Source organism: Balaenoptera acutorostrata, chromosome 10, assembly GCF_949987535.1.
Source record: "Balaenoptera acutorostrata chromosome 10, mBalAcu1.1, whole genome shotgun sequence".
Taxonomy (NCBI): Eukaryota; Metazoa; Chordata; class Mammalia; order Artiodactyla; family Balaenopteridae; genus Balaenoptera; species Balaenoptera acutorostrata.
Genome location: NC_080073.1, coordinates 44,273,098 through 44,300,941, shown reverse-complemented (window position 1 = coordinate 44,300,941; position 27,844 = coordinate 44,273,098). Strand labels below are relative to the sequence as shown.

At 40.8% G+C, this 27,844-nt stretch overlaps 1 protein-coding gene and 1 non-coding gene across 2 annotated transcripts; one reads left to right on the top strand and one right to left on the bottom strand.

Moving 5' to 3' along the window:
* Positions 1–942: 942 nt before the first annotated feature.
* Positions 943–26,388, bottom strand: LOC103013224 (caspase-14-like). Its single transcript, XM_057554792.1, has 7 exons — positions 25,883–26,388; positions 23,918–23,970; positions 22,672–22,821; positions 17,449–17,674; positions 16,868–16,984; positions 7,675–7,784; positions 943–2,739 (listed from the first exon to the last, which is right to left on the bottom strand). The coding sequence occupies exons 1-7, from the start codon at positions 26,229–26,231 to the stop codon at positions 2,638–2,640; spliced, it is 1,107 nt and encodes a 368-aa protein (XP_057410775.1). The 5' UTR covers positions 26,232–26,388; the 3' UTR covers positions 943–2,637.
* Positions 9,811–9,945, top strand: LOC114239061 (small nucleolar RNA SNORA70). Its single transcript, XR_003624260.1, has one exon. It is a non-coding gene; the product is annotated as a small nucleolar RNA SNORA70 (small nucleolar RNA).
* Positions 26,389–27,844: the final 1,456 nt, after the last annotated feature.

Genomic DNA, 27,844 nt, shown 5'->3' with positions numbered 1-27,844 from the left:
CTGTAATTACATTTAGGTTTTGTTTCTCTACAAAATACTTTTTTTCCCACAGAATAACTGTCCTTAAGACGTGATCTGCATGATGAAAATATTCGGCAAGGAAGTGAGTTAAGTCCAAAGGTGAAAACGTACTGTAGTGATAGTAAGCCATGGTGAGGGGCCCTTGGCCTGAGAGGCACTTGTCAAAGGGCTGTAGCTCCCCAGCCACATGTCCTTCTCCCCACCTCAGCCTCCTAGTCTTCTGCACAAGTTTCTCCACTATTTTTTATTCATACACATTTTTAATAAAAATCTCAGAGCCTTCCTTTTGCAAACTTTGGTTCCTGGGGTCTGTATTTTAAAAATAAATAAAAACTGGGCTTAAAAATTTTTTTTCAAATATAAATTTGTGCCAGAGACTAGTTTTTTGGGCTATATTTCACATGGCATTGGATGGCTAGGAGAGTCTCTACTGATTTGAAGCTGAGAGAATATGGGACAGTTAGCTAGCCCCAGGCATCAAGTTCATCTTGGGCCACCTACCTTTCTAACCAGAATTCCTCCTTGCTCCTCTTCACCTGTTTGTCTGGTATCCAGTTGTCCTACAGTTTTCTCCACAACCCTTACCTGTAGTGGTCTGAGCAGGGTTCCAAAATCACTTTTCCCTCCTTTGTCCCAAAGCCCTCATTCCATCAGTTAAGTGGTAATGGAATGGTCCCTTCTGTCCATCAAAAGCATTCTGTCTTAAAACTTTTCTCTATCACTTGGCACTTCATGTCTTGAATTAGTTCATGCTTTGGAATCCCAGCTTCACCACATGCTGTGACTCTGACCAAGTCACACAACTTCTCCCAGGAAATAAGAGTTGTTGATATTTCAGCTGCTGCTGTCCCCCCGAAACGAGCCTCTGTGCCTAGAAATCCTCCAGAATCCAAGTGAAAGAGAAGGCTCAGCTGATGTTCATATTTTATGAACCAGAGACATTTTAATGCTCTATACAAAAACAAAACTATATATCAAATATCAGAACTCAAAAGCTTAAAAATTAAATCACATGTATTTATACTTAAGAAATCACATTAACTAAAAAGGACACAATTATCCCTGAAATGGAGACAGGTCTGGAGATTCTGGATTGCTTCAGTCAGTTTGGCTCTCAGTCTTCACAGCATTCTGACCAAACACCTGCATCCTCGTACAGGCCCATCAGTCATGCTCAGTCCACAGTTTGTTACTCTAAAAACACTAGTCTACATACAGCTTTACTTTATAGTGGGAGGGGACCCAAGTTGCACCCTAAAGAATACACAGTATAGAGGAAGCACAGAGTGAGAATGAAGGGCATTTCAGACAGAAAGGAGAGATTGAACTATGATATGATAACATATCCAAGAGTGTTTATCCACAGTCATTGATCCACTAGCCCGATTCTGTGAGACAGGATTATTAAGGGAAGGGCGAACTACGAGGACAAACAGGCAGTAAAAGAGTAGTGTAGATTAAGCCTGATGGAGAAAGACTTGCAATATTCTCCTACGGGATTTTGGGGTATATCCAGCAGGCAGTGGGGAGTCAAAGGATTATTAACAATGGGATGGGTTTTATAAAGAGATTTAGGGGAAACCCAGGTTAACGTCCAACTTGTTGAGTTAAAGTAGCCATGAGACATCCACGTGTGTGGGGATAAGTAGCAAGTGGCTAGATATGCACAGAGGTCTGAGGGATGGATAAAATAATTAAAAGACAGGGATCAGTCACTCACTCAACGCTCATTGCATGGCTTCTCTGTGTCCTAAGGCACGGATGGAAGCTAGGATGCAGCCATGAATGAGACACACAGCCTCTGCCTCTTGGGTCTTACGACTGAACTGGAGAGAGAGATTAAACAGCCACTAGACAGTCATTTCAATGCTACAGAAGAGAAGCAGAGGGTATCTGAGCACTTAGAAGAAGCTGACCTAGCATGAGGGGCTGTGCACGTGATGCTTGAACCAAACTCTGAAGGATGGAAAGGACTTACCTATGTGGGGTGGAACAGAGGGTTCCAGGTGGAGTAAACAGCAGTTCAAAGGTATGAGGCAGCAAGGAGGAAGCGGGGAAATGGATGGAAGGTGGAACACATGACAGCATCAAGGGCACAGAGACATCCACGTAAGACTTGAGAATGGCTTACGGAGTCAAAGAGGAGATCAGACTGACTGCAGAAAACAATCTGGGTAAATAAGGTGAAACAGAGGACAAGACCACACACAGGCAATTCTTGACTAAGCCAAGAAATTGAGGTTTAACACCAGCACCAAGCTGAGGGTGGAGAAGGTAGGGTGTAATCACCAAGAGAAACACAGGATAAAAACAGTACACAAATGGAGCTGGACGTCCATGTTTTGGTAACGGTTCAGGAAAACGTTTTTTTTCAGAAAACAATGATCTTTAAAAAAAAAAAGTCAAATTATTTACAAGTATCAAGTAAGCATAGTTAAATCTTAGAAAAATAATATATATATATATATATATATATATATACAAAACAAATTGGACACATACAACCAATGACAAAAATAATGCAAAATGGTAACCATTAGTACAATGCTACAAATGCTCACAGCTCTTTTCAAATTCTATTGTAAAGCAGTCCTTGTTTTTTTAATCTTCCTGATGTCAAAAGTATACAAATTTAGTTAAAGTTGACTCCATTACAAGTGATACTTTTATTGGTTCATTACGAAGATTAAATTCACGGTGCACCACTCTGTTATTCACCTGTAAGATAAAAGCACAAACTGTCCAAAAGAATGTAAAGCCCTCAGCAAAAGCCTCTTAGTAAAGCCCACAGAAGGAGACGGCAGAATTCTCTGACTGCACCAGGAAAACAATGCAGACATTACCCACCAAGTGCTTGAAGGCATCGAGTGGCTGCGTGCACAGACCCGGGTTCAAGTCAACTTGCCCCTGGGTAACATCAGGCAAGACAGTAACCTTCTCTGAGCCTTGGTAACTCATGGCATATGAAAGCATTGGATTATGTTTTGTCCAAAGTATCCAATAGCTCTATTAATTCCAGTGCTGCTTGTAACCCCACCATCTGCTGCCTCACTAAGCTCTAAGTGCCTTTAATGCAAAGGTCGCATCATGCTCGTTTTTGGACTTTCTTGCCAGTGTCTACTCAGCAAGTGCTTTAAAAATGAACAGTGTTGGGACTTCCCTGGCGGTCCAGTGGTTAAGACTCCACGCTTCCACTGCAGGGGTGCAGGTTCCATCCCTGGTTGGGGAACTAAGATCCCGCATTTCAAAAGAAAAAAAGAAGCTGTTCATACCATATGACCCAGCAATTCCACTCCTGAGTACATATCCGAAAAAACCAAAAACACTAATTTGAAAAGATACATGCACCCCAATGTTCATAGCAGCATTATGTATAATTGCCAAGGTATGGAAACAACCTAAGTGTCCATCAACATATGAATGGATAAAGAAGATGTCATACACACACACACACATATACACACAATGGAATACTACTCAGCCATAAAAAAGAATGAAGTTGTGCCATTTGCAGCAACATGGATAGACTTGGAGGGTATTATGCTAAGTGAAATAAGTCAGAGAAAGACAAATACTGTATGATATCACTTATATTTGGAATCTGAAAAATACAACAAACCAGTGAATTAAAAAAAAAGGAAGCAGACTCATAGATATAGAGAACTAGTGGTTACCGTGGGGAGAGGGAAGGGTGCAGGGGTAACGTAGGGGTGGGGGGAGAAGGGTTATTATGGGATTATATGAAAACATGTGTGAAACTTTTGAAAATTGTAAAGCACTATAGAATTTAAAGAATCTTTCATTCAGTTAGAAAACAATTGGCTTTCAATTTTAAAAAAATGAATGCTGTTCAATAAAGACTTAATGAACACCAGTCGGCAAAACAACTTTCACTTAGCATTAACTAAAATGGATTTCTACTTACGGTAAATCTGTCTTTATTATTACATTTTATTGAGACGCTGACAAGAAACTATTCTCTTAAAGAGAAATTGAGCAATATAAGAGATTTGGAAATATGGTTAGAATGACTGTCAAAATTGTCTATACTCCTTCCATTTAACATTTTTCCCCCAAGAGCTTACCTTAAAATGAGATGAATACCTCAACATAATAAAGGCCGTATATGACAAACCCACAGCCAACACCATTCTCAATGGTGAAAAACTGAAACCATTTCTTCTAAGATCAGGAACAAGACAAGGTTGCCCACTCTCACCACTATTATTCAACATAGTTTTGAAAGTTTTAGCCACAGCAATCAGAGAAGAAAAAGAAATAAAAGGAATCCAAACTGGAAAAGAAGTAAAACTGTCACTGCTTGCAGATGGCATGATACTATACATAGAGAATCCTAAAGATGCTACCAGAAAACTACTAGAGCTAATCAGTGAATCTGGTAAAGGAGCAGGATACAAAATTAATGCACAGAAATCTCTTGAATTCCTCTACATGAATGATGAAAAATCTGAAAGAGAAATTAAGGAAACATTCCCATTTACGACTGCAACAAAAAGAATAAAATACCTAGGAATAAACCTACCTAAGGAGACAAAAGACCTGTATGCAGAAAACTATAAGACACTGATGAAAGAAATTAAAGACAATACAAACAGATGGAGAGATATACCATGTTCGTAGATTGGAAGAATCAACATTGTGAAAATGACTATACTACCCAAAGCATCTACAGATTCAATGCAATCCCTATCAAACTACCAATGGCATTTTTCACAGAACTAGAACAAAAAATTTCACAATTTGTATGGAAACACAAAAGACCCCAAATAGCCAAAGCAATCTTGAGGAAGAAAAATGGAGTTGGAGGAATCAGGCTCCCTGACTTCAGACTATACTACAAAGCTACAGTAATCACAACAGTATGGTACTGGCACAAAAACAGAAATATAGATCAATGGAACAGGATAGAAAGCCCAGAGATAAACCCATGCACATATGGTCACCTTATCTTTGATAAAGGAGGCAAGAATATACAGTGGAGAAAAGACAGCCTCTTCAATAAGTGGTGCTGGGAAAACTGGACAGCTACATGTAAAAGAATGAAATTAGAACACTTCGTAACACCATATACAAAAATAAACTCAAATGGATTAAAGACCTAAAGGTAAGGCCAGACACCTTCAAACTCTTAGAGGAAAACATAGGCAGAACACTCTATGACATAAATCACAGCAAGATCCTTTTTGACCCACCTCCTAGAGAAATGGAAATAAAAACAAAAATAAACAAATGGGACCTAATGAAACTTAAAATCTTTGGCACAGCAAAGGAAACCATAAACAAGATGAAAAGACAACCCTCAGAATGGGAGAAAATATTTGTGAACGAAGCAACTGACAAAGAATTAATCTCCAAAATATACAAGCAGCTCATGCAGCTCAATATCAAAAAAATAAACAAACCAATCCAAAAATGGGCAGAACACCTAAATAGACATTTCTCCAAAGAAGATATACAGATTGCCAACAAACACATGAAAGGATGCTCAACATCGCTAATCATTAGAGAAATGCAAATCAAAACTACAATGAGGTATCATCTCACACCGGTCAGAATGGCCATCATCAAAAAATCTACAGACAATAAATGCTGGAGACGGTGTGGAGAAAAGGGAACCCTCTTGCACTGTTGGTGGGAATGTAAATTGATACAGCCACTACAGAGAACAGTATGGAGGTTCCTTAAAAAACTAAAAATAGAACTACCATATGACCCAGCAATCTCACTACTGGGCATATACCCTGAGAAAACCATAATTCAAAAAGAGACATGTACCACAATGTTCACTGAAGCACTATTTACAATAGCCAGGACATGGAAGCAACCTAAGTGTCCATCGACAGATGAATGGATAAAGAAGGTGGCACACATATACAATGGAGTATTACTCAGCTATAAAAAGAAACGAAATTGAGTTATCTGTAGTAGGTGGATGGACCTAGAGTCTGTCATACAGAGTGAAGTAAGTCAGAAAGAGAAAAACAAATACCATATGCTAACACATATATATGGAATCGAAAAAAAAAAAAAAGTTCTGATGAACCTAGGGTCAGGACAGGAATAAAGACACAGACAAAGAGAATGGACTTGAGGACACGGGGAGGGGTTAAGGGTAAGCTGGGACGAAGTGAGAGAGTGGCATGGACATATATACATTACCAAATGTAAAATAGATAGCTAGTGGGAAGCAGCTGCATAGCACAGGGAGATCAGCTCCGTGCTTTGTGACCACCTCGAGGGGTGGGATGGGGAGGGTGGGATGGGGAGGGTGGGAGGGAGACGCAAGAGGGAGTGGATATGGGGATATATGTATACATATAGCTGATTCACTTTGTTATACAGCAGAAACTAACACAACATTGTAAAGCAATTATACTCAAATAAAGATGTTTTAAAAAAATGAGGTGAAAAGGAGTTTTGAAAGCTGTTAAGCATCATATGTAAAGCATTAAACAATTTTTTTTTTTTTTTAATATTTTTTTGCCTTGTTTTGTGTCCTCAATTGGTTTTTCACTTCAGTTACTTTTTTTTTTTTTAATTAATTAATTTATTTATTTATTTATTTTTGGCTGTGTTGGGTCTTCGTTTCTGTGCGAGGGCTTTCTCTAGTTGTGGCAAGCGGGGGCCACTCTTCATCGCGCTGCGCAGGCCTCTCACCATCGCGGCCTCTCCCGCTGCGGAGCACAGGCTCCAGACGCGCAGGCTCAGCAACTGTGGCTCACGGGCCCAGCCGCTCCGCGGCATGTGGGATCTTCCCAGGCCAGGGCCCGAACCTGCGTCTCCTGCATTAGCAGGCAGGTTCTCAACCACTGCGCCACCAGGGAAGCCCAACAATTTTTTAAAAGAAATAAAAATAGCTACCATAACTTGGGGAGATAAGGAGTAAGTAATCCTATATAACTGTGGTTAAGGCATGAGCTCTAGAAGTGCTCTGCCTGGGTTAGAAAGCCAAGGCTGCTTTCCATCTGTAATAGGAGATGGGAATCCCAGTACCTGCCTGAGAGCTGTTGAAAGACTTAATGTATTAATATCTGTGAAGCGCAGGGAACAGCAACTGGCACAGAGTGAGACCTGCAGCGGGTGTTAGTGTTGCTGTTACTGTGCTCATTTACAACCTCTTCTAATTAGCTCTCTTTAGGAATAAAACCCACAGATTGCGCAGAAAATTACCCTTCAATCCTGATATGATAAACCACTATCATCAGGCCCTCCTCCAAACTACGGTTCGTGTATAAATCTGCTGCAATTCTTGGCCACTCATTCATTCAGTGAACATTCAGACAAATGTGAGCTTCTTCCTTGAAGAAGCCTTTGGGTTCTCCCCTCTCCCTGGGGGGAGGCTATGTCAGGCCAGCAGGACCACAGAGCAAGCAGAACTTCAAAGCTCACCTAAAATCCAACTCACTCATGTACCGATGAATAAAGTGTCACTATCAGTTTCCCTTTGCACCTGGCTCGGCCGTGACTTCTGCAACAGTCCTCTTAATGCACCATCAGCCTGCTGTTTCCAAACAACTTCTCACCATCTCTCACGCTTTCTCGGGCTTAAGTCAATCTTCTCGTGAAAACGTTCTCATCAAGTGCATTAGCTTTAGACAGAATGGAGCACATGTTCACTTGGAATATACTTACTTTGGTGAAGAAGTCAGCAATGTGCCACTTATTTCCATACTGTTTAAAGACTTCAGTCATTGCTTTGATCATCACAGAGCCCGTGCGGGGGTCCCGTAAAGCCACATGATCTACAAAGGAAAAAAGTCATTTCATCCATTTTCCTCCTCTAACTTACAGCAAACTTGTTCTTTGACCCATAGTTAAAACCTGGAAAATGGCTTTGAATCAAGAATACATAAACACTTGCATTAAGACACAATCACAGAGAACTCATGTGACCAATAGCACATAACCTCTCAAGAGGACATTCTTTTTATATGCATTTTTAAAATACAACTTTTCAAATATACAAAAAAGTAGAAAGCAAAGTTTAACAACCCCCCATATAATCATCCTTCAGATCCAAGAGTTATCATTTTGTCATATTTGCTTTATTTATTCCTTTTCTATTTTTTTTATTGCTGACTTTTGCTCTAGCATTTTAAGCTAAATTGCCCTAAATACAACCATACGGAATTTATTTGGGGGTATTCAAGAGTTTTCTGAAATTATCTTTATTATTAGACTGAAAAACATGAAATATGTCTATATAGTGTGGAAATTCAATGGGAATATTAAAATTGCACACTCTCATAGTAAACCTGGGTTGGAAGAGAAAAAACATGGGACATCTTTCAACCTCAGGGTAGACAGAAGTTTCTTACAATACAAAAATCATAAGCCATAGAAGAAAAAAAGATGATGAATTGGACTTAAAATCTAAAACTTTTGTTTTTTGGCAGGCAAGAATTCTACCACTGAACGACCAAGGCTTATAAAACTTTTGCTTTTTGAAAGACATCATTAAGAAAATGAAAAGCCAGTCACACATTGGGAGAAAATATTTGTAACTCGTACCAGAGAAAGGACTTGTATTCAGAACATATACAGCTTAATAAGAAAACAAACAACCCAATGCAATATTGGGCAAAAGAAGATACATTATGGCCAATAGGCACATGAATAGATGGTCAAAAAAATTGAAAGGTGATGATCATACAAATTGATAAAAAAATATTTTTTCATTCTTTTTTTTTTTTTTTTTGGCTGCGCTGTGCGAGAGGCTCATGGGATCTTAGTTCCCCGACCAGGGATTGAACCCAGGCCCTCGGCAGTGAGAGTACAGAGTCCTAACCACTGGACCGCCAGGGAATTTCCTCATTCTTAAATAACCACAATTACTAATGGGATGTGTGCCCCTTTTGGGCACTGCATGACTTCTCAACCTAGGATACCACCATGGTACTTGCTTTTTAACTCAGCGAACCTCCAAAACCTAGCTACCACCAAAATATGATATCAAAAAGAACACAGCACAATCTAATTTTTGGAACCATACCTCACCTGAGCTGGTGGTTCACAGAATTAAGTATAGCTGTGTGACTTCACTGTGGCCCACTGATTTGGAGACCGCAGTACTAGGGTGTATACCCAGAAGTGAAATTGCTGGGTCATGGAATAAACAAACTTTCTAGGTATCACACATTGCTCTCCCAAGAGGCATTATAACTTGCTCTAATCAATGGTATATGGAAGTACCCCTTGCCCCCCATCCCCACACATATTTGGTACTGCCTCATCCACTCAGGTAAATATGGGTGACCCAAGGGAATTCCCTGGTGGTTCAGTGGTTAGGACTCCGAGCTTCCACTTCAGGGGGCTCAAGTTTGATCCCTGGTTGGGGAACTAAGATCCCACATGCCACGTGGCACGGTCAAAATAAAAAATAAATTAATTAAAAATTTTAAAAAATATTTGGGGCTTCCCTGGTGGCGCAGTGGTTGAGAATCTGCCTGCTAATGCAGGAGACACGGGTTCGAGCCCTGGTCTGGGAAGATCCCACATGCCGCGGAGCAGCTGGGCCCGTGAGCCACAGCTGCTGAGCCTGCGCGTCTGGAGCCTGTGCCCCGCAACGGGAGGGGCCGCGATAGTGAAAGGCCCGCGCACCGCGATGAAGAGCGGTCCCCGCACCGCGATGAAGAGTGGCCCCCACTTGCCGCAACTAGAGAAAGCCCTCGCACGAACCGAAGACCCAGCACAGCCAAAAATAAATAAATAAATTAATTAAAAAAAAAAAAAAACCCATTTCCTTAAAAAAAAAAAAAAAAAAAATATTTGCAGCCAATTAAGCCGACTGTGCTCTTCTCCCCATGGGGTCCCGGTGCACAGTGGCTGCAAACAGCAGCCTCCTCGGTAGTGTATGCAGCCTGTTGCCTGTATGGGTTGCCCTAAGGGACCTTGGAGACAGCCCTTTCCAGTGGACATCATGACTGGCATGCTGTCCCCAATCCAGGCTCCAGACGGGTATGCGAGGTGCCTTTGGAAAGCCCCAGGGCACAGTGGCCAGGGTCCACATTGGCCAAGTCATAATGTCCATCCGCACCAAGCTGCAGAACAAGGAGCATGTGATTGAGGCCCTCCGAAGGGCCAAGGTCAAGTTCCCTGGCTGCCAGAAGATCCACATCTCCAAGAAGTGGGGATTTACTAAGTTTAATGCAGATGAATTTGAAAACATGGTGGCAGAAAAGCAGCTCATCCCAGAGGGCTGTGGGGTCATATACATCCCTAATCGTGGCCCTCTGGACAGATGGCGGGCCCTGCGCTCACGAGAGCCTTGGCGCTGTCCCCTCCTTACTCGTGCCCACCAATAAATCCTACTTTCCTGTCAAAAAAAAAAAAAAATTTAAAAATAGAAAGAACTGGGATCATGCCAAAAAAAATGGGTGATCCAAAAGATTCATTTTATCACATATTCCAAGTTTTCCACTTTGGGCACTTTGGGTACTTTAAATATCGCTCCAGCTATAAAACTTAATTCTTTTTTTTTTTTTAATTATTTATTTATTTATTTATTTATTTAGGGCTGTGTTGGGTCTTCGTTTCTGTGCGAGGGCTTCCTCTAGCTGTGGCAAGCGGGGGCCACTCTTCATCGCAGTGCGCGGGCCTCTCACTATCGTGGCCTCTCTTGTTGAGCACAGGCTCCAGACGCGCAGGCTCAGTAGTTATGGCTCACGGGCCTAGTTGCTCCGCGGCATGTGGGATCTTCCCAGACCAGGGCTCGAACCCGTGTCCCCTGCATTAGCAGGCAGATTCTCAACCACTGCGCCACCAGGGAAGCCCCAAAACTTAATTCTTGATTAAAGCAAAAGTTTAATGCTATTCTGGGCTGATAGGAATGAATGGAAATCCCCAAGGCATGCCATTCCTCCAAACGAGGAAGCTGAAACTTGAGCTAGAAGCGGAAAGCAAACGGGAAAACCAGAGTTGCGCTTGTGTCTAAGGGGAAATGTCAAGTCTGGAAGGTGTACCTCGGAGATAGGGAGATGAATTTAAGATCCTGCATTAACCATGTGACCCTGAGCAGAGCTACAGAGGTCCAAGAGGGTGATAATCCTCTCTCAAGGAAAGCATAACTGAATTATGCCCCCAGGAGTATCACAGATTAAGATTCAATAAATGAGCTAAGAGTTCAGACACACAAAGAAACAAACCCCCATGAGTGACAGGCAACAGAAACGACCACAAGAGTGATCCCCAAAGACCTTAGATATTGAAAGTATAAGGTACAAAATATAAAATAACTGTGCATGAAATGTTTAAAGAAATAAATGATGGAATCACAAGGAAGAACAACCAAAGACACTGTTACATGATCAGCCAGATTTGGGTGTAAAGTGAACTTACCACCTATAAATCTTCCTTAAATGAATTTCTAAAGGATATACTTCATTAAGAAAGAAAATGGCCTGAGATTCAGGACAGATAGAGAAGAAAATGGTAAACACATGCATAAATATAAACAAACATACACTGTATAAAATATTACAAAAGTGTTCTAATTTGTGGGGTTTTAAAAAAGGAATAGGCATTACCTAGTGTAGTGCTTGTCACCCTAGAACATGCCAACCTATCTGATGAAAATGTTTGGATTAATGTCCTAATTTAGAAGAAAATTATGGTGGAAGGAGAAGGAGTGTAAGAATACATAAATAATTTCATATAAATAAAGATACAAACAATAAAAGTTAGAAGTAAATGTTGAACAATAGCGCTTAAGTGTGGAAGGTGATGAGAATTAGTGTTCTAAGGTTCTGTGTATCATCAGGCAGTAAGAATAAGCTTACTTACTTATAACATTTCACAGGGAACCAGGAGAAGAAGAGATGCGAAACGCATACCTTCCAAGTCAGTAGAGGGATAAAACATAAGAATAACAAACTAAACTCACAATCAATCAAAAAGAGCAATAAAACTACCATAATATTGTACACACCAACTATACTTCAATTTTTTTAAAAAAGAGCAATAAAGGAGGGGAGAAAAGCAAATAAAAATAAATAGCACAAAGTAAAATGGTAAAAATGTAAATATATCAATAGTCACAATAAAGATAAATTGTCCTGACTCACCAGTAAGAAGATAGATATTAGACTGGATTAAAAAACAAAATCCAGTTATATTCTGTTTAAAGGACCACCTAAAACATAAGGGCCCAGAAAGGTTAATAGAAAAAGGTCTGAAGGAGATATACCAGGCAAATATGGGCCAAAAGAATACTGGGGTATCTATATTAATATCAGAGAAAAACTAATACCAAAAAAAGCACTATTTGGGATAGTAGGTTCACTAAACAATGATTAAAATATTTATTTCACCACAAAGTGTAACAATTCTAAAATCATATGCCTCTACTAAAGTTGCCTCAAAACATATAAAGAAAAGAAAAATAGATAATAGAACTACAGAAGAAACTGACATATCCACCATGATAACATGACATAGTAACACATTATCTCAGTTATTGGCAGGTCAAGCAGACAAATTACTAAATATTTCTGCTTGACCTTTAGTAGAGACTGGGAACAACACAACTAAGCTCAATTAATAGAAATATATAGAACCTTGTATTCAAGAAGTGAACACATATTCTTAAGCATATATAGAATATTCATGATAGATCAATAGCCATTAAAAAATTTACTACAGATCAAGACATAAATCAAGTTTCAACGGATTTCAGATTGGTATCATAGTTGATATTCTTTCTCACAAATAAACTAGACATCAATAATAAAAGGAGAAATTTTAAAATTTCAATACCAGAAAAGTTTAGAGGCATATTTCTAAATAACTAATGGGTAAAAGAACAATGGAAATGTAAGAATTCTTGGAACTGAAGGATAAAAATGTTACATATTAAAATATAAAAGATACAGTGAAAGCAGTAATTAGAGGGGAATTATAGGTCTAAAAATGCTTATTTTTTTTAAAAGGTAGAAAATAATGACCCAAGTACCTAACTGAAAAAGTTGGGAAATTAAGAGTAGAATAAACCCTTAAAAAATGGAGAAAAATGGAAATATGAGGCAAATGAATGAAATCAAAAACAAACATAATAATAGGATTAACAAAACTAAAAATGGGTTCTTAACTAAATAAATAAACCACTGGCAAGACTGATCAAGAAAAAAAAGAAGCAAGCCAGAAATATTAGAGGTAAAGAAGGGAACATGACTACAGATAGAGATTCCACGTGATTAAAGATACAAGGAACCCTACACCAAGAAATAAGAAAATAAACTTGTTTTTCTCCCGTTGAGAAGCCAGTTTTCCCATCACTTATTAAATGGTCCATCCTTTCACCATTGATTAGCAATGGCTTCTTTGTCACGTGTCTCGTTTCCCTATATATTTGGTTCTACCTCTACATTCTTTATTCTATCCCAACGATCTGTTTGTCTATGTACCGGCTGATAGAGTTTTTGTTATTGCTTTCTACTAAGTATTCATATCTTAGAAGACACATTTTCTCAAATATCTGCATTGCTCACACTCTCATGGCTTTCAAGTCTACACAATAATGGACTTCAATTCTACACAGTAATCACCTTCTCAGTGGAAACATCTCTACACATCTCTTTTTAAAACCACAGTCTCGGGACTTCCCTGGTGGTGCAGTGGTTGAGAATCTGCCTGCCAATGCAGGGGACATGGGTTTGATCCCTGGTCCAGGAAGATCCCACATGCCGCGGAGCAACTAAGCCCGTGTGCCACAACTACTGAGCCTGAGCTCCAGAGCCCGTGAGCCACAACTACTGGAGCCTGCACACCCTAGAGCCAGTGCTCCACAAGTGAAGCCACAGCAATAAGAAGCCCACGCACCACAACAGAGTAGCCTCTGCTTGCCGCAACTAGAGAAAGCCTGTGCTTAGCAATGAAGATCCAATGCAGCCAAAAAAAAAGCAAAGAAGTAATTACAATCTCCACTTCTACCCCTCAATACTCCCTCTCCCCGGTTCCTGCATTACTTTTCTCCATAGCACTTATCACCATCTAACATTTTATCTGGTAAACTTTTCACTGAAGGGTAACCATCATACAGAAAAGTATGCAGAGCATATGGGTATATAATAGCTCAATAAATTTTCATAAAATGAACACACCCCCATAACTGGCACCCTCATCAAGAAACACGATGATACCAGTACTCCAGAAGTCGCCTCTTGCTGCTCTGGTCATAACCACTCCAAACACTGTGCACCCTGACGACAAGCAGCATCCGGACTTCTACCATCCACCATAGATTAGTTTTGCCTGTTTTTGAACTTCATAGACATGGAATAATAAAGCAACCCAGGATCTATTTTCTGTATGTGTTTACTGTCGCCTCCTCCCCTAGAACATAAGCTCCATGGAGGCAGAGATTTTTAGTTCTTTTGTTCAATACTGAATCTCTAGTCCTCAACATTAATAGCCAGCACATAGTCATGAAATTCATTCATTCAACAAAACTGGAGCTCAAGATTCCTCGTCTTGACCCTTAACTGTTCCATAATAATTTTGTGATTAGTTTGTCAAATTCCATGAAAAAACACGCAGAATTCAATTTACAAACTCATTTGGGGAAAAAAAGGTCATTTCCATGGTATTGAAAATGCCAACCATGAGCATGGTATTTCCCACCACTGATTCAGGTCTTTCTTTATGCCTTTCCGGAATGTTCTCTCATTTTCTCTAATAAAGTTCTTGCTCATCTTTTGTTAGTTATTCATAGACATCATTCACTAAAGCAAGAAAAAATAACATGGTATCTTTTTTCTTTTCTATTATATGTTCTAAGTGATTACTGCTAGATATTCAAAACTATAATGACTATAATGTGACTATAGTTATAAAGACTATAACTATAACTATAATGTGATTTCTACAATATTGATCCTTATATCTTTTCTTATCTTAATGCATTAGCTAGGACTACCCATGCCATGTCAAACAGTAGGAATGAGAGTGGGCATGCTTGTCTTACATCTAACTTTTTAAAAAATTTACAGCTTTATTAAAGTATGATTGATCATTGACAAGCATCTGCATATATATATATTTTTGGCCACACTACACGGCATGTGGGATCTCAGTTCCCTGACCAGGGGAACCCGTGACCCCTGAATTGGAAGCGTGGATTCTTAACCACTGGACCACCAAGGAAGTCCTGCACATATTTTAAGCAAACAATTTAGTAAGTTTTGACATATGTATACTTCGGTGAAACCATCAAAACCAAGATAATGAATCCAATCAGCCCCCTCCAATGTCCTCATGCCCCTCTGTAATCCTTCCTTCCCTCTCCACTCCCATCTCCAAACACAACTGATTTGCTGTCTTATAGATTGGTTTGCATTTTCTAGAATTTTATATGCATGGAAACACACAGTATCTGCTTTATTCTGTCTGACTTCTTTCAGTCAGCAGGATTATTTTGAGCTTCATCTATGCTGTAGCATGCATCAGGAGCTTATTTCTTTTATTGCTGAGTAGTATTCTATGTATGATATACCAAGATTTGTTTATTCTTTCACCTGTTGATCATTTGGGTTGTTTCCAGTCTTTGACTATTTCAAATAAACCTGCTTGCTCTTGCTATGTACAAGTGTCTATCAGGACATATGCTTTCTTTCTTTTTTTTTAAAAATATTTATTTATTTATTATATATTTATTTATTTTTGGCTGTGCCAGGTCTCAGTTTTGGCACTCAGGATCTTTGTTGCGGCATGCAGGCTTCTTAGTTGTGGCATGCCTGCAGGATCTAGTTCCCCGACTAGGGATCGAACCCGGGCCCCCTGCATTGGGAGCACAGAGTCTTAACTGCTGGACCACCAGGGAAGTCCCAGGACATATGTTTTCATCTCTCTTGGATGAATAAAGTTACATCTAACTTTAATGGGGATATTTTCATTTTACATTATTGTCCTTATTTTCCTTTGCTTCCATTTCTTCACTAACATTTTATCTTGAATTGCATATATATATATGTGTGTGTGTATATGTGTATATACACACACATAAGCTATTTTAATCCTTTTTGAAGAAAGTCAAGATAAAAACAGCTAAATAAATGCCCTTGACCATTTATTTCTATCTTCTCTACATTTTCCTGTTTCCCTTTCACAACTGAATCAAGTTCACCCCTTCAGCACACAAGATTCTTTTGGATTTTAACTTATTAGTATTAACAGTATAGTAATAAGGATAATAATGTAATCAGCATAATATATTAGTAATAATATTAATTTCTTTTTTAACTTGTTATGCCAGTTATTATGATAAGCACAATACCTGCACTACATAATTTAATTTATATAACATCCCAATGACACAAGTATATTTCAACATTCTTCTTTTGCATAAAGAAACTGACATATCTAGAGGCTAAGAAGTATTGAAGGTCTCAAAGACAGCAAGTGGCAGAGCTGGCTTTGGACCAAGATCTTTTTCACATGAGAGCCGATGATCTTATTTACTATGTGATACTTTGTTAAAAGGATGGCGTCTTCCTGGAAGAGATGAACAGTCAGATGCAAACCTGCCGTCTCTGAAAGTGGAACAGTTGAAGACGGATAGGTTAATGAAAATTTCTCCTTATGTACATCAATCTGTAAAGCACAGATAATATTTTTTAAAAAGATTTTCAGGAATTCCCTGGCAGTCCAGTGGTTAGGACTCAGCACTCTCACTGCCGAGGACCCGGGTTCAATCCCTGCTCGGGGAACTAAGATCCCATGAGCCACGTGGCACAGCTTAAAAAAAAAAAATAAGATTTTCAAAATCATTAGGAATAAGCTAAACTCTCTGGATGAATGTGTATCTCACTGTCATCAAGCCTCACTGTCTTACCTGCCTGGGTGGGATAGATGATGAAATAATCACTGAATGTAGGCAGCCTCCTCTTCTCTGATCCGTCATCCGAGTCCATGGGTTCATCATCCGTTTCAACACCACTGTCTCTTCTCTCTATTTTTTGAGGAATGAAAATGCAAACTACGATAATACACCACTGACACCAGTAACCTTTAATAAAAGTCACAACAAGCTTGTATCTCCATAAGAGAGAGAAATATCCACCAAAGTTAACATAAATCAGATATTAGTCCCACAGCCACCTGGAATCACATGAACGGTGGGACATCCCCTGGAAATTGCCCACCTCTCTCCCAGAATTTGAGGTTCCCCAACCCACCTCATGAATTTAAAGATTTAGACCCTTCCTCAGCCTAAGTTAACTATCCTATCCCAGGAAAGCTTTCCCTTCATCCTTTCCTCCCAGGTCAAAGTCCCTACTATACTACGTAACTAACGTTACATCAGCTAAGTGTCCTCTAATGTAAAATAATTTTTTAAAACTCACTTTTCTTTCCTCAATCATCAATATGAGAATTTCCTAGAAACAGAACTATTACAAAGAGGTCTCCACTTACCTCCTCTGCAGGCCTGGATTATAAAGATTTTTGGTTTCTCTTGAAGTGCTGGACAATTTTTATTGTTAAACATTTCAAAAATGCCTTCCAGGCTGACTTTTTCACCATCTTTCATTCTGATAAAGCCTTCTTCTCCGTGGGACATAAGAGCAACAAGGCAACAGCCAATGTCATCTTTAATTTCATTTAGTCCATCTCGAAATGATGTTATTTTTCCAAGTAACTCCTGTAAAATAGGAAAACATATTAAAAAGAACTACAAAGAGGAAAACCCAGAAATCGCAGAGATGGCTCCTTTACAAGGTGATCCAATGAGATGACAAATATGAAAATACCTGCATCTCTAACAGAGTCAGTATAACTTGTCACTTCCCTTTTGGTTGCTTTCGGAATTCGTGTGATTTCTTCTTGTACCACTGGTGGTTCTTGTTTGACAAAATTAGGGTATTTCTGATTCTCTACCACAAAATACAACAGAATTATAGCTCCCCAAAGGGTTAATGTATTTCAATGTTATATTATTAACTTACTTTAATATATAAAATTATCTTATAAAATTAATACCCTCAATAAGCTAGAAATGGAAGGGAATGGAGTCTACCCAATCATATCTATTTGCCAGAATCTATCAGGAGACGTCATCAGAATCAACCCCGCTAAAAAGAGAAGACAGGGGGGCTTCCCTGGTGGCGCAGTGGTTGAGAGTCTGCCTGCTAATGCAGGGGACACGGGTTCTAGCCCTGGTCTGGGAAGATCCCACATGCCACGGAGCAACTGGGCCCGTGAGCCACAATTACTGAGCCTGCGCGTCTGGAGCCTGTGCTCCGCAACAGGAGAGGCCGCGATAGTGAGGGGCCCACGCACCGCGATGAGGAGTGGCCCCTGCTTGCCGCAGCTAGAGAAAGCCCTCGCACAGAAATGAAGACCCAACGCAGCCATAGATAAATAAATAAATATTAAAAAAAAAAAAAAAGAGAAGACAGGAATGGCTGTTCTCACTAGCCTCATACATGTTGTAATGAAGATCCTAGCCATTTCAATAAAGTAAAGTAAAAAATTAAATGAAGTTTAAATATTGGAAACAAACTCATTACTTACAGATAATATGACTATCTAGAAATATAATCAACTAAAAACTACTAGAACTAGAGATCAGCAAGTTGACCAGATACAAAGTTAATTTACCAAGATCTATAGCTCCCCAATTACCCAGGAATAATAAGTCAAACCACATAATGGAAAAGGGATCCATTCATGGTCATAACAAAAGTAAAACAATACTTAGGAATAAACCTAACAAGAAATGCACATTAGCTAAGTGAAGAAAATTATTAAAAAAAAACTTTAGTGAAGAGGCAACATAAACTATGACATACCGATGTTTCTGAGATGACTCAATACTATTAATTTGCCAATTAACTCTAAATTAATCTCAATTCAATGTCATGTCAATTAAAATCTCAAAGGATTTCCGTGAAACTTAACCAGATGGTTCTCAAGGTCACAGAGAACAGATGCTTAGGAACAGCAAAGTGCTCAAGAATAGCAAAGAACATTCAGAAGTTTAAAAAAAAAACAGAAAACATAAAAAACAATGAATGGGGGATAGGTCCTATCAGACATCCAAAGGTACTATAAAATCATGGTGAACGAAACACTGATATACCAGCTTAAGAATAAACAAATATATGAATAGAATATTTTAGAATACAGAAATTGATCCAAATATATATATAGGGATTTAGTTTATGATAAGAATGGAATTTCAAATATGTGGGGAAAGGATGTATCATCAACAAATGAGATGACTAGCTTGGAAATAAAGTTAGACCTCCCACCTCACTGTTCCAAAGAATATAATTCCAGTGGGTCCAAGGCTAACCTTAAACTATAAAAATGTTACAGAAAAATAATTTAAAAAAAAAATTTTTTTTTAATTTTTAAAAACATTTTATTACAGAAAACAATAAAAACAATAAAATATAAATAAAAATAGCAGTATAATGAACTCTTCTGTATCCATCATCCAGGTTCAACTCAGTTAATCTTTTTTTTTTTATTTCTGAGATATACATTTTAAATAACTAGAATTATGACTTATAACATTATACCAGAACATATAAGATTTTTAGAAATTTCATGTAATGTCTGAAACATTTATATTAACATATTTCCATACAAATAACCCAATGAAAGTTTAGTATTAGTTGTTTTGTTTGTTTGTTTGTTTTTATACTGCAGGTTCTTGTTAGTCATCAATTTTATACACATCAGTGTATACATGTCAATCCCAATCACCCAATTCAGCACACCACCATCCCCACCCCACCGCACTTTTCCCCCCTTGGTGTCCATATGTCTGTTCTCTACATCTGTGTCTCAACTTCTGCCCTGCAAACCGGCTCACGTGTGCCATTTTTCTAGGTTCCACATACATGCGTTAATATATGATATTTGTTTTTCTCTTTCTGACTTACTTCACTCTAGATCTGACAGTCTCTAGATCTATCCACGTCTCAGCAAATGACTCAATTTCATTCCTTTTTATGGCTGAGTAATATTCCATTGTATATATGTACCACAACTTCTTTAACCATTCGTCTGTCGATGGGCATTTAGGTTGCTTCCATGACCTGGCTATTGTAAATAGTGCTGCAATGAACATTGGGGTGCATGTGTCTTTTTGAATTATGGTTTTCTCTGGGTATACTCCCAGTAGTGGGATTGCTGGATCATATGGTAAATCTATTTTTAGTTTTTTAAGGAACCTCCATACTGTTCTCCATAGTGGCTGTATCAATTTACATTCTTAGAGAATGAACTTATGGCTACCAGGGGGGAAGAGTGAGAGGAAGGGATAGTTATGGAGTTTGGTATTTTAAGTTGGGAAATCATGGGGCTTAATCAAGACATAAAAACCAAGAAGCCAACAAACAGAAAGACTGACAAGTTTACTCACAAAAACTAAGACTTCCAGGGGAGTTCCCTGGTGGTCTAGTGGTTAGGATTTGGCGCTTTCATTGCTGTGGCCTGGGTTCCATCCCTGGTCAGGGAACTGAGATCCCACAAGCCGCATGGTGCGGCCAAAATAAATAATTTAATAAATAAATTAAAAAGTCTTCCAGTGCCACGGAGCAACTAAGCCCGTGTGCCACAACTACTGAGCCCATGCGCCACAACTACTGAAGCCTACGTGCTCTAGGGCCTGTGTTTCGCAACAAGAGAAGCCACCGCGATGAGAAGCACGTGCACTGCAACGAAGAGTAGCCCCCGCTCGCCACAACTAGAGAAAGCCCGTGCACAGCAACGAAGACCCAACACAGCTAAAAATAAAATAAATAAATTTTTAAAAAAATAAAAAAGACTTCCATATGACTTAAGATAACAAAAAGTCAAAAGGCAAGTAACAAGGCAAGAGAAAAATATTTGCACTCTAGTTTGTCTAAAATTCAGGAAAAAGAACTACAGAATAAGAAAAAAAAATCCGGGGTGGTCCAGTGGTTAGGACTCTGTGCTCTCAGTGCCGGGCCTGGGTTCGATCACTGATCGGGGAATTAAGATCCTGCAAGCCATATGGCACAGCCAAAACAAAAAGGAAAAAGAAAAACCAGTAAGAAAAAGGGCAAACAGGTAATTCCAATAATTCACAGAAGGAAAAAACGGCCAAAAGATGTTCAACCAAACTAATAATCAGGAAAATGAAACAGTGAAATAATTTTACCAGTAAAGTTGCTAAATATTTACAAATAAATGTTGACAGGATGTAGAGAAAGAGGCCACTTCTGGACCTTTGGGATAATAAACCAGAAGAACATTGGCAATTATCTGTAATCTGAATGGAAAGGACTGGATTTAAAAAATCACATAATATTGGAAGAGATTCTGGTACAATCCTTGGGAAACATGAAGGAGTCTGTTTTTAGCTTTGAAATAATAAAATCAAAATTTATTGAGCACTTACTATAAGCCAGCTACTATTCTGAGAACTTTTACATAATGCAGCTAATTTCATCCTCACCATAGCCCTACAAGATAAATTACTATCACCCCCCCCCCCATTTTAGAGATAAGAAAGTAGTCAATTAATTTAAGGCAGAATTTCTAGAACTCTTGCACTATTATTTTCTGTCAGGTAATCTTTGCCCTGGGGGCCGTCCTGTGCACTGTAGGGTGTTCAGTAGCACCCTGGCTCTACCTCGGCAACTACACAAGATGCCAATAGCACCCTCCAGTTGTGACAACCAAAAATGTCTCCAGACATTGTCAAATGTCCTCTGGGGGGACAAAAATCACCATCAGTTGAGAACCAGATTTAAGGTAACAACTAGTAAGAGACAAGATTCCACCTGTCAGTGTGTGCTGCTTTCCTAGCCCTTCTGCTATGCTGTTCCTTGATATTCACTAGCAGTGCCTCCTGGGGTCTATGAAGGACTTTCCTCTGTTATTATCCCAAAACATGGGCAAGGGTAGGCCAGGACTCAGCTGGGGTCAGAGAGGTCAAAGTGCAGTTCCCATCCACCACCACCACTCTTCCACCTCATTTTCTTGTGTCCTCTAGTTAAATCACAAAGCAATTCTGCCCAGGGCTCTCAGCAACTCCTCTCCCCACCCCTCCCATGGTTCTAAGCAAGTCCCACCAGGATCTTTCAAAGCCCCTGGGCTCCAATGCTGCTGGGATTCCTCTGGCCTGGCTGCTTGATGACTTCTCAAAGCTGTCCCCTTGGTCTTCCTGTTCCCAAATGCTCTGGACCTTGCCTACTCTGGACTCACAGCTTGTCCTTGGGCCTCCTTGCCCATCTCGCTTTTACACCTTCTTGGATTCCCTTCCCTCTTCAAATGCAAGGACCCAAGAGGTCCCCGCTTGACTAGAAGGGAAGCTGGAGTATCATCACACACTTAACATGACAAAAGCATCTGTATCCAACAGGTAAGCAGGGTAAGAATTTCATCAGGACATACACATCCATTGCTCAGCAGGCCCTGGTTCTAACCAGGTAATAAAACCCAATTTTTTTAAAAAGGAAGGAAAATTATAATATCCAAGCTACAATTTTTCTTCTTCTTTTTCTTTTTTTTTTGGCTGTGCCGCAAGGCATGTGGGATCTTTGTTTCCCAACCAGAGATCAAACCTGCGCCCCTTCAGTGGAGGCATGGAGTCTTAACCACTGGACCGCCAGGGAAGTCCCGAGCTACACATTTTCATTTTTGTTTTTAACTTGGTACCATTTTGTCGGGATCGATGCACAACGTATTTTCGAACTGGCACTGGCCAAGCCAGTCCTCCATCAGTAGGACATCCTGGTGAGCGCCCAGCCTGTTCCTCTTCACACACATGAGGAAGGCCTTCCGCCTGCCACTCAGGTCATAATGGTCCTGTTTTCAAGGAAAGCCAAGAAACAATATTTAAACCAAACCAAATCCAAATACGCCTTATATGTGAAATGAGTTTCTTCTGGAGTTAATGATGATGTTCCCCAGCTCAGAGCAGGGGCACAACACTGATTTCCTCTCTCACCATGACTTCATTTATAATTTTTTCAAATACCTTTCTCAAACTAGGACGAATAGGCCAATCTCATTTTTAAATTCCTATACATAGACATAACTGCCCGTTTAAGGAAAATGGTAAATGACAACACAGGGCTGCAGTTATCAAAATCCAGAATGTGGGACATTCTACAGGACAAATAACCTGGTTTCGTCAACAAACAAGAAAAGAGGTCAAAGGGAGAGGTATCATAAATTAAGCGTCTTAAGAGACAAACCATCAAGTGTAACTGTGTAGACCTTGTGTGAGTCGGACCCTGACTCAATCCAACTGTAAAAGGCATAGGAGCCAGTCAAGGACATCTGAAGGCTGACTGCCTCTCTGCCAATAAGGAATTTGTTTCTAGGTATAATAATGGTATCATGGCTATGTTTGGAAAAAGTCTTTCTCAGAAATACATACTCAAGTATTTTATGTATGACAGTGATATGGTAGCTGGGGAATTTGCTTCAAAATAATGGGGGGGGGGCGGGGCGAGGAGCAGATGAAACAAGATTGGCCACGTTGCTAATTGTTGAAGCAGGGCAAAGAGTAGGTTGGGCTGGAGTCTGGAGATTCATTTTTCTCTTCTCTCTACTTTAGCTTATGTTTTAAATGTTCATAATAAATAAATAAATAAATGCTTGTTTTAAAGCAAAAAAAGGCCGGAAGCCAGCAATTTATGTAGTTTCGAGAGGCCACACAGCCTGCAATGCCTTCATCTGTAAAATGCAGATACTAACAGCGCTTACCTCATTTGGTTAATGCGTGCAAAGTGGTTTTATCTGGCTAATGTTTTGCTTTTCCTATTTATAACGGAAAGCAGGGAGATCTGACCACTTGAGACGACGACACAGATACCCACCTCCAATCCAACAGAAGCAGCACAAAAAAATGTTCAAATGGTGACTAAATACTATCTTAAAGAGTCCAGATATTTACCAATTCACCTTCCACACAGTCATAGCTTCTCTTTGGAATCTTTCGTGGAATCACTGAATGAGTTTTCATGAAAAGACAAAACAGAAAAGAACATTTTTTTTCTTTTTTCTCTTCTTAATCATCATCTGCTGTCATTCCTGTTAACAGGAAGCACCTCCCAAGGAAATCAGTTGCCTCTTATGTTTTAGAACAGGTTTCTAGGATTATGAAAACCCTCTCCCAAACTCATAAGGATGAAAACTTAACAGAACTCCCTTAGGCCCCAGTCAGATTCAGGGGCAGGGAGAGCCAGGCCAGAGATGAAAGGGAGAAGCACCAATGAACATTAGTGAACATGCACCTCCAGAAAAGGAGACCAAGACATCAATAAAGAGAAAAATGAAGTTAAAGGAACTAGACCCTATTTAATTTTTTAATTAAACAAACTCTTAGCATTCAATTCAAATATTTTTGTTGTGCCAACAGTGTGTAGTCATGATACCGGGTAGTTTGGTTGATTCTGAAAAACAAAAAAACCCAGTTTACCAACTGCAAGAGACTCACAGTCTAAAGGGGTGATAACAAAAGTGTGACACATTAACCACTAAGCCTGGAGAGACATTATGATAAGTACTGTGCAGATGCAGTCAAGGGAGAATCAAAGCCTTCGTGGGGCCAGTATTCTGCCTACAGGCCATGTTTTGAGGTTGTTTACAGTTGTCACCCATTATGAATCTAAAAGTCAGCAAAGCAACATACCTCAAAACTCAACCAGATCTTTATTGGCGTATAATTGCTTTATAATGTTGTGTTAGTTTCTGCTGTATAACAACGTGAATCAGCTATATGTATACATATATCCCCATATCCCCTCCCTCTTGCATCTCCCTCCCACCCTCCCTATCCCACCCCCTCTAGGTGGTCACAAAGCACCAAGCTGATCTCCCTGTGCGATGCAGCTGCTTCCCACTAGCTATCTATTTTACATTTGGTAGTGTATATGTGTCAATGCTACTCTCTCACTTCGTCCCAGGTTACCCTTCCGCCTCCGCGTGATTTTTCTCAAATTTTTGGAGAGCTATTAGCCAGGAATTTGGTGTAATGACACATAACGTTATTCCTTAAAAAATGTTAAATGTGTGTGTAGAGTTAAGTAGCGGTCGTACTTTTGATTTAACAAAATAATTAAAAAGGAAAAAAAAAAAAACCCAGATCATAAGCATGCGATGGCAGAGACCAGCAACAGTATATTTTAGTGTCTACCTCAGTGTGCCCAGTAGAAGTGCTTTCTCTTTCTTTCTCGTTCTCTTTCTCTATGTACACAAACTCGCTCACATATTATGCACACATACATTTATTAAACTTACGAGGGTAAACCCTAACCGCCCCCAACTTGTTACATTTCTTGATCTTAAGCCACATCTTCCCAGATTTATGGCAAATGTTCTAATGGTGGATTCCAACACGGCGTTTCTCACTGCATCATCTAAAAACCTCCCCCATCATAATCACTTGGAGGTAATTGTTAAAAATGCATCTCAGGCCTGCTGAGTCTATCTGATTTCTCAACCCACCCCAGAATGAACTGGTAGACTCTGATGGCTACTCTTGGACTGGTCACTTGGATTCCGTGCCTGGGAACTTTCTCTCTCCTGCCCGCTTATCCCCCGGTTCCCACTTCCCGCCGCGCGTTCACTGGTCCCTCGACGCCCGCATTCTCCTTGCTCCACTTCCCCCACCCCACCCTACTGAAGCTCGGTCCCCCGCCGCTCACCTGTGCCCCAGGCCTAACCCGGCGTTCACCTAGGACACCCCCCTCCCTGCCAGTACCCCCTTCCCTCCACTCAGTCCCCCCTCCCCCTGCCCGGGAATCCCGGTCAGTCCTCCCTCCGCCAATCCGGGAATCCCCGGGCGGTAGGGCCAAACCCCGCGGTCACCAAGCACCCGCTCCGGTCCCCCCAACCCCGGGAATCTCCGCGCGCTCACCCGGGCCGTCGGCGGCGGCGCTCTGCCAGCGCGGCAGCAGGTCGGCGCGGGGCAGCTGCTCCAGCACCTGGACGAGGACGCGCTTGGCGGCGGCCGGCGGGTAGTACTGCTTGGCGAGGAGCCTGGCCAGCTCCGACGGGCTGCGGCCCTCCAGCTCCAGCTTCACCTGGCTCACGCGCGGCTCCACCTTCCTGAGGTGGTCGCGGAAGCTGCGCAGCTCCTGCGAGGACAGAAGGTCCAGGGTCTCCTGCAAGCGGCTCTGCAGCTCCTCCATGGCCGGCGGGATCTTCGGAGGCGCCCGCGAACCGTCGGACCCCGAGCGCCAGCCGATTCCCGGGCTCCCCTCCATTGTCACCCAATGATGCTGAAGCGACAGGGCGGGAGGGACCAATCTGAGCCCTGCGCGCCTCACACGCCTCCCGAGTCTCCTCTTTGTTTTGAAAACTGGAGGCGTTTCCGCTCGTTATCCGAAACCCGGAGATCTGGACGCCTGCTGCCTGCAAGCTCCCGCCTTCCGTCCTCTCAGGCCCGAGCTCCGCCCCCGCCCCGGAGCCACGCCCCGCACCCTGGAGGCCCCGCTCCGCCCACAAGAGCTCCTTCTTTAACCCTTGGAGCCTGGGTTAGCAGAGTTGAGTGGTGCCCGCCCTGCAGGGCTACTCCGAGGTTCTCTGCCTTGGCACGCGTTAGGATCACCAGGAGGACTTTTGAAACTACTCATGCCCAGGCCACAACCTGAGCTGATTACATTAGAACGTCTGGGTGGCCGACCCAGGCATCAGGGGTTTTTAAAGCTCCCAGGTGATTCCAGTGTGCAGCCAAGTTTGAGAACCACTGACCTTAGAGCGTTTACCAGCTACCTAAGCCAGTAGTTCCCAAGGAGCAGGGAAGAACTTGGAAGGTGAAAGAACACCTACAGATTATGGCATTGAGCCATTTTTTTTTTAGAGAGGATGTGGTGACAAAAGCTGATATTTGAGAATTTGAAGGCAGCAAGAAGGTGGAAGTGCACACTGCTCAGCCTGGAGGCGTGGAAGGAGCACTGCCTTGGAGAGCAGATCTCAGCTTTGCAACCCCCCAGAGTCCTATTGCTAGGCTCCCTGACTTGATTGGGCCCTCAGGAAGTGATGACTCATTTTAACCGTGGTTTGCCTCAAAATTACTTACCCTTTCCAACAGCTGGTGAAAGAATCTTGGGACTTGTTTGAATCCTGATTCAAATAAACCAACTGTAAACAATAATTTTTGAGACAATCAGGGAAACATGAATATGGACTGGGTATTGGATGATAAGCAAACAAAATGTTAACTTTTTTCAAGTAGGATAATAACGTTGTAGTTACCTAAGAAAAATGTCCATAATTTTTAGAGATGCATGTTGAAATGTGGAAGGGTGAAATGGTATGATGTCTGGGATCTGCTTTTAAAAGCTTCAGTTAAGGAAAGAAAAAAGGAGGGGGAGAGGGGAAAGACAAGCAAAAGTGGCTAAATCCTGATAATTGTTCCATTTGAGTGATGTGAGTGAAGGCGCAATGTACCATCTACTCTACTCTTGTGATTGAGATATTTCATAACATATTCTTGGAAATTGAGTATAGCAGCTTGAAAGCTTTGCTTCTGTCCTTTTTGCCTCCTGCCTTACTAGGCCTTATCTCTAGCGCCAGATGACTGTTTACTCCCACAAAGCTCCGCCCCTAAATAATTTGCTTTAAGTCTAAGGCAGCCAAGAACGAATCAATTTAAAAAAAAAAAAAAAAAAAAGGGGGGCACTGGGCAGTGTTTCCAAAGCCCTCTGAAACTCACTAACCACTTCCTTTCTGAACTTTAATACTCATGGGAGACTGCGGGAGAGGAAAAAACAAATTCTGGGGGCCTGGGATATGTAGACCCCAGGGCCACTTGCCTCTGGAATCAGAGTTCATAATGGCAAATTTCAGTTTTACTCCATATTTAGAGAAAATGAGA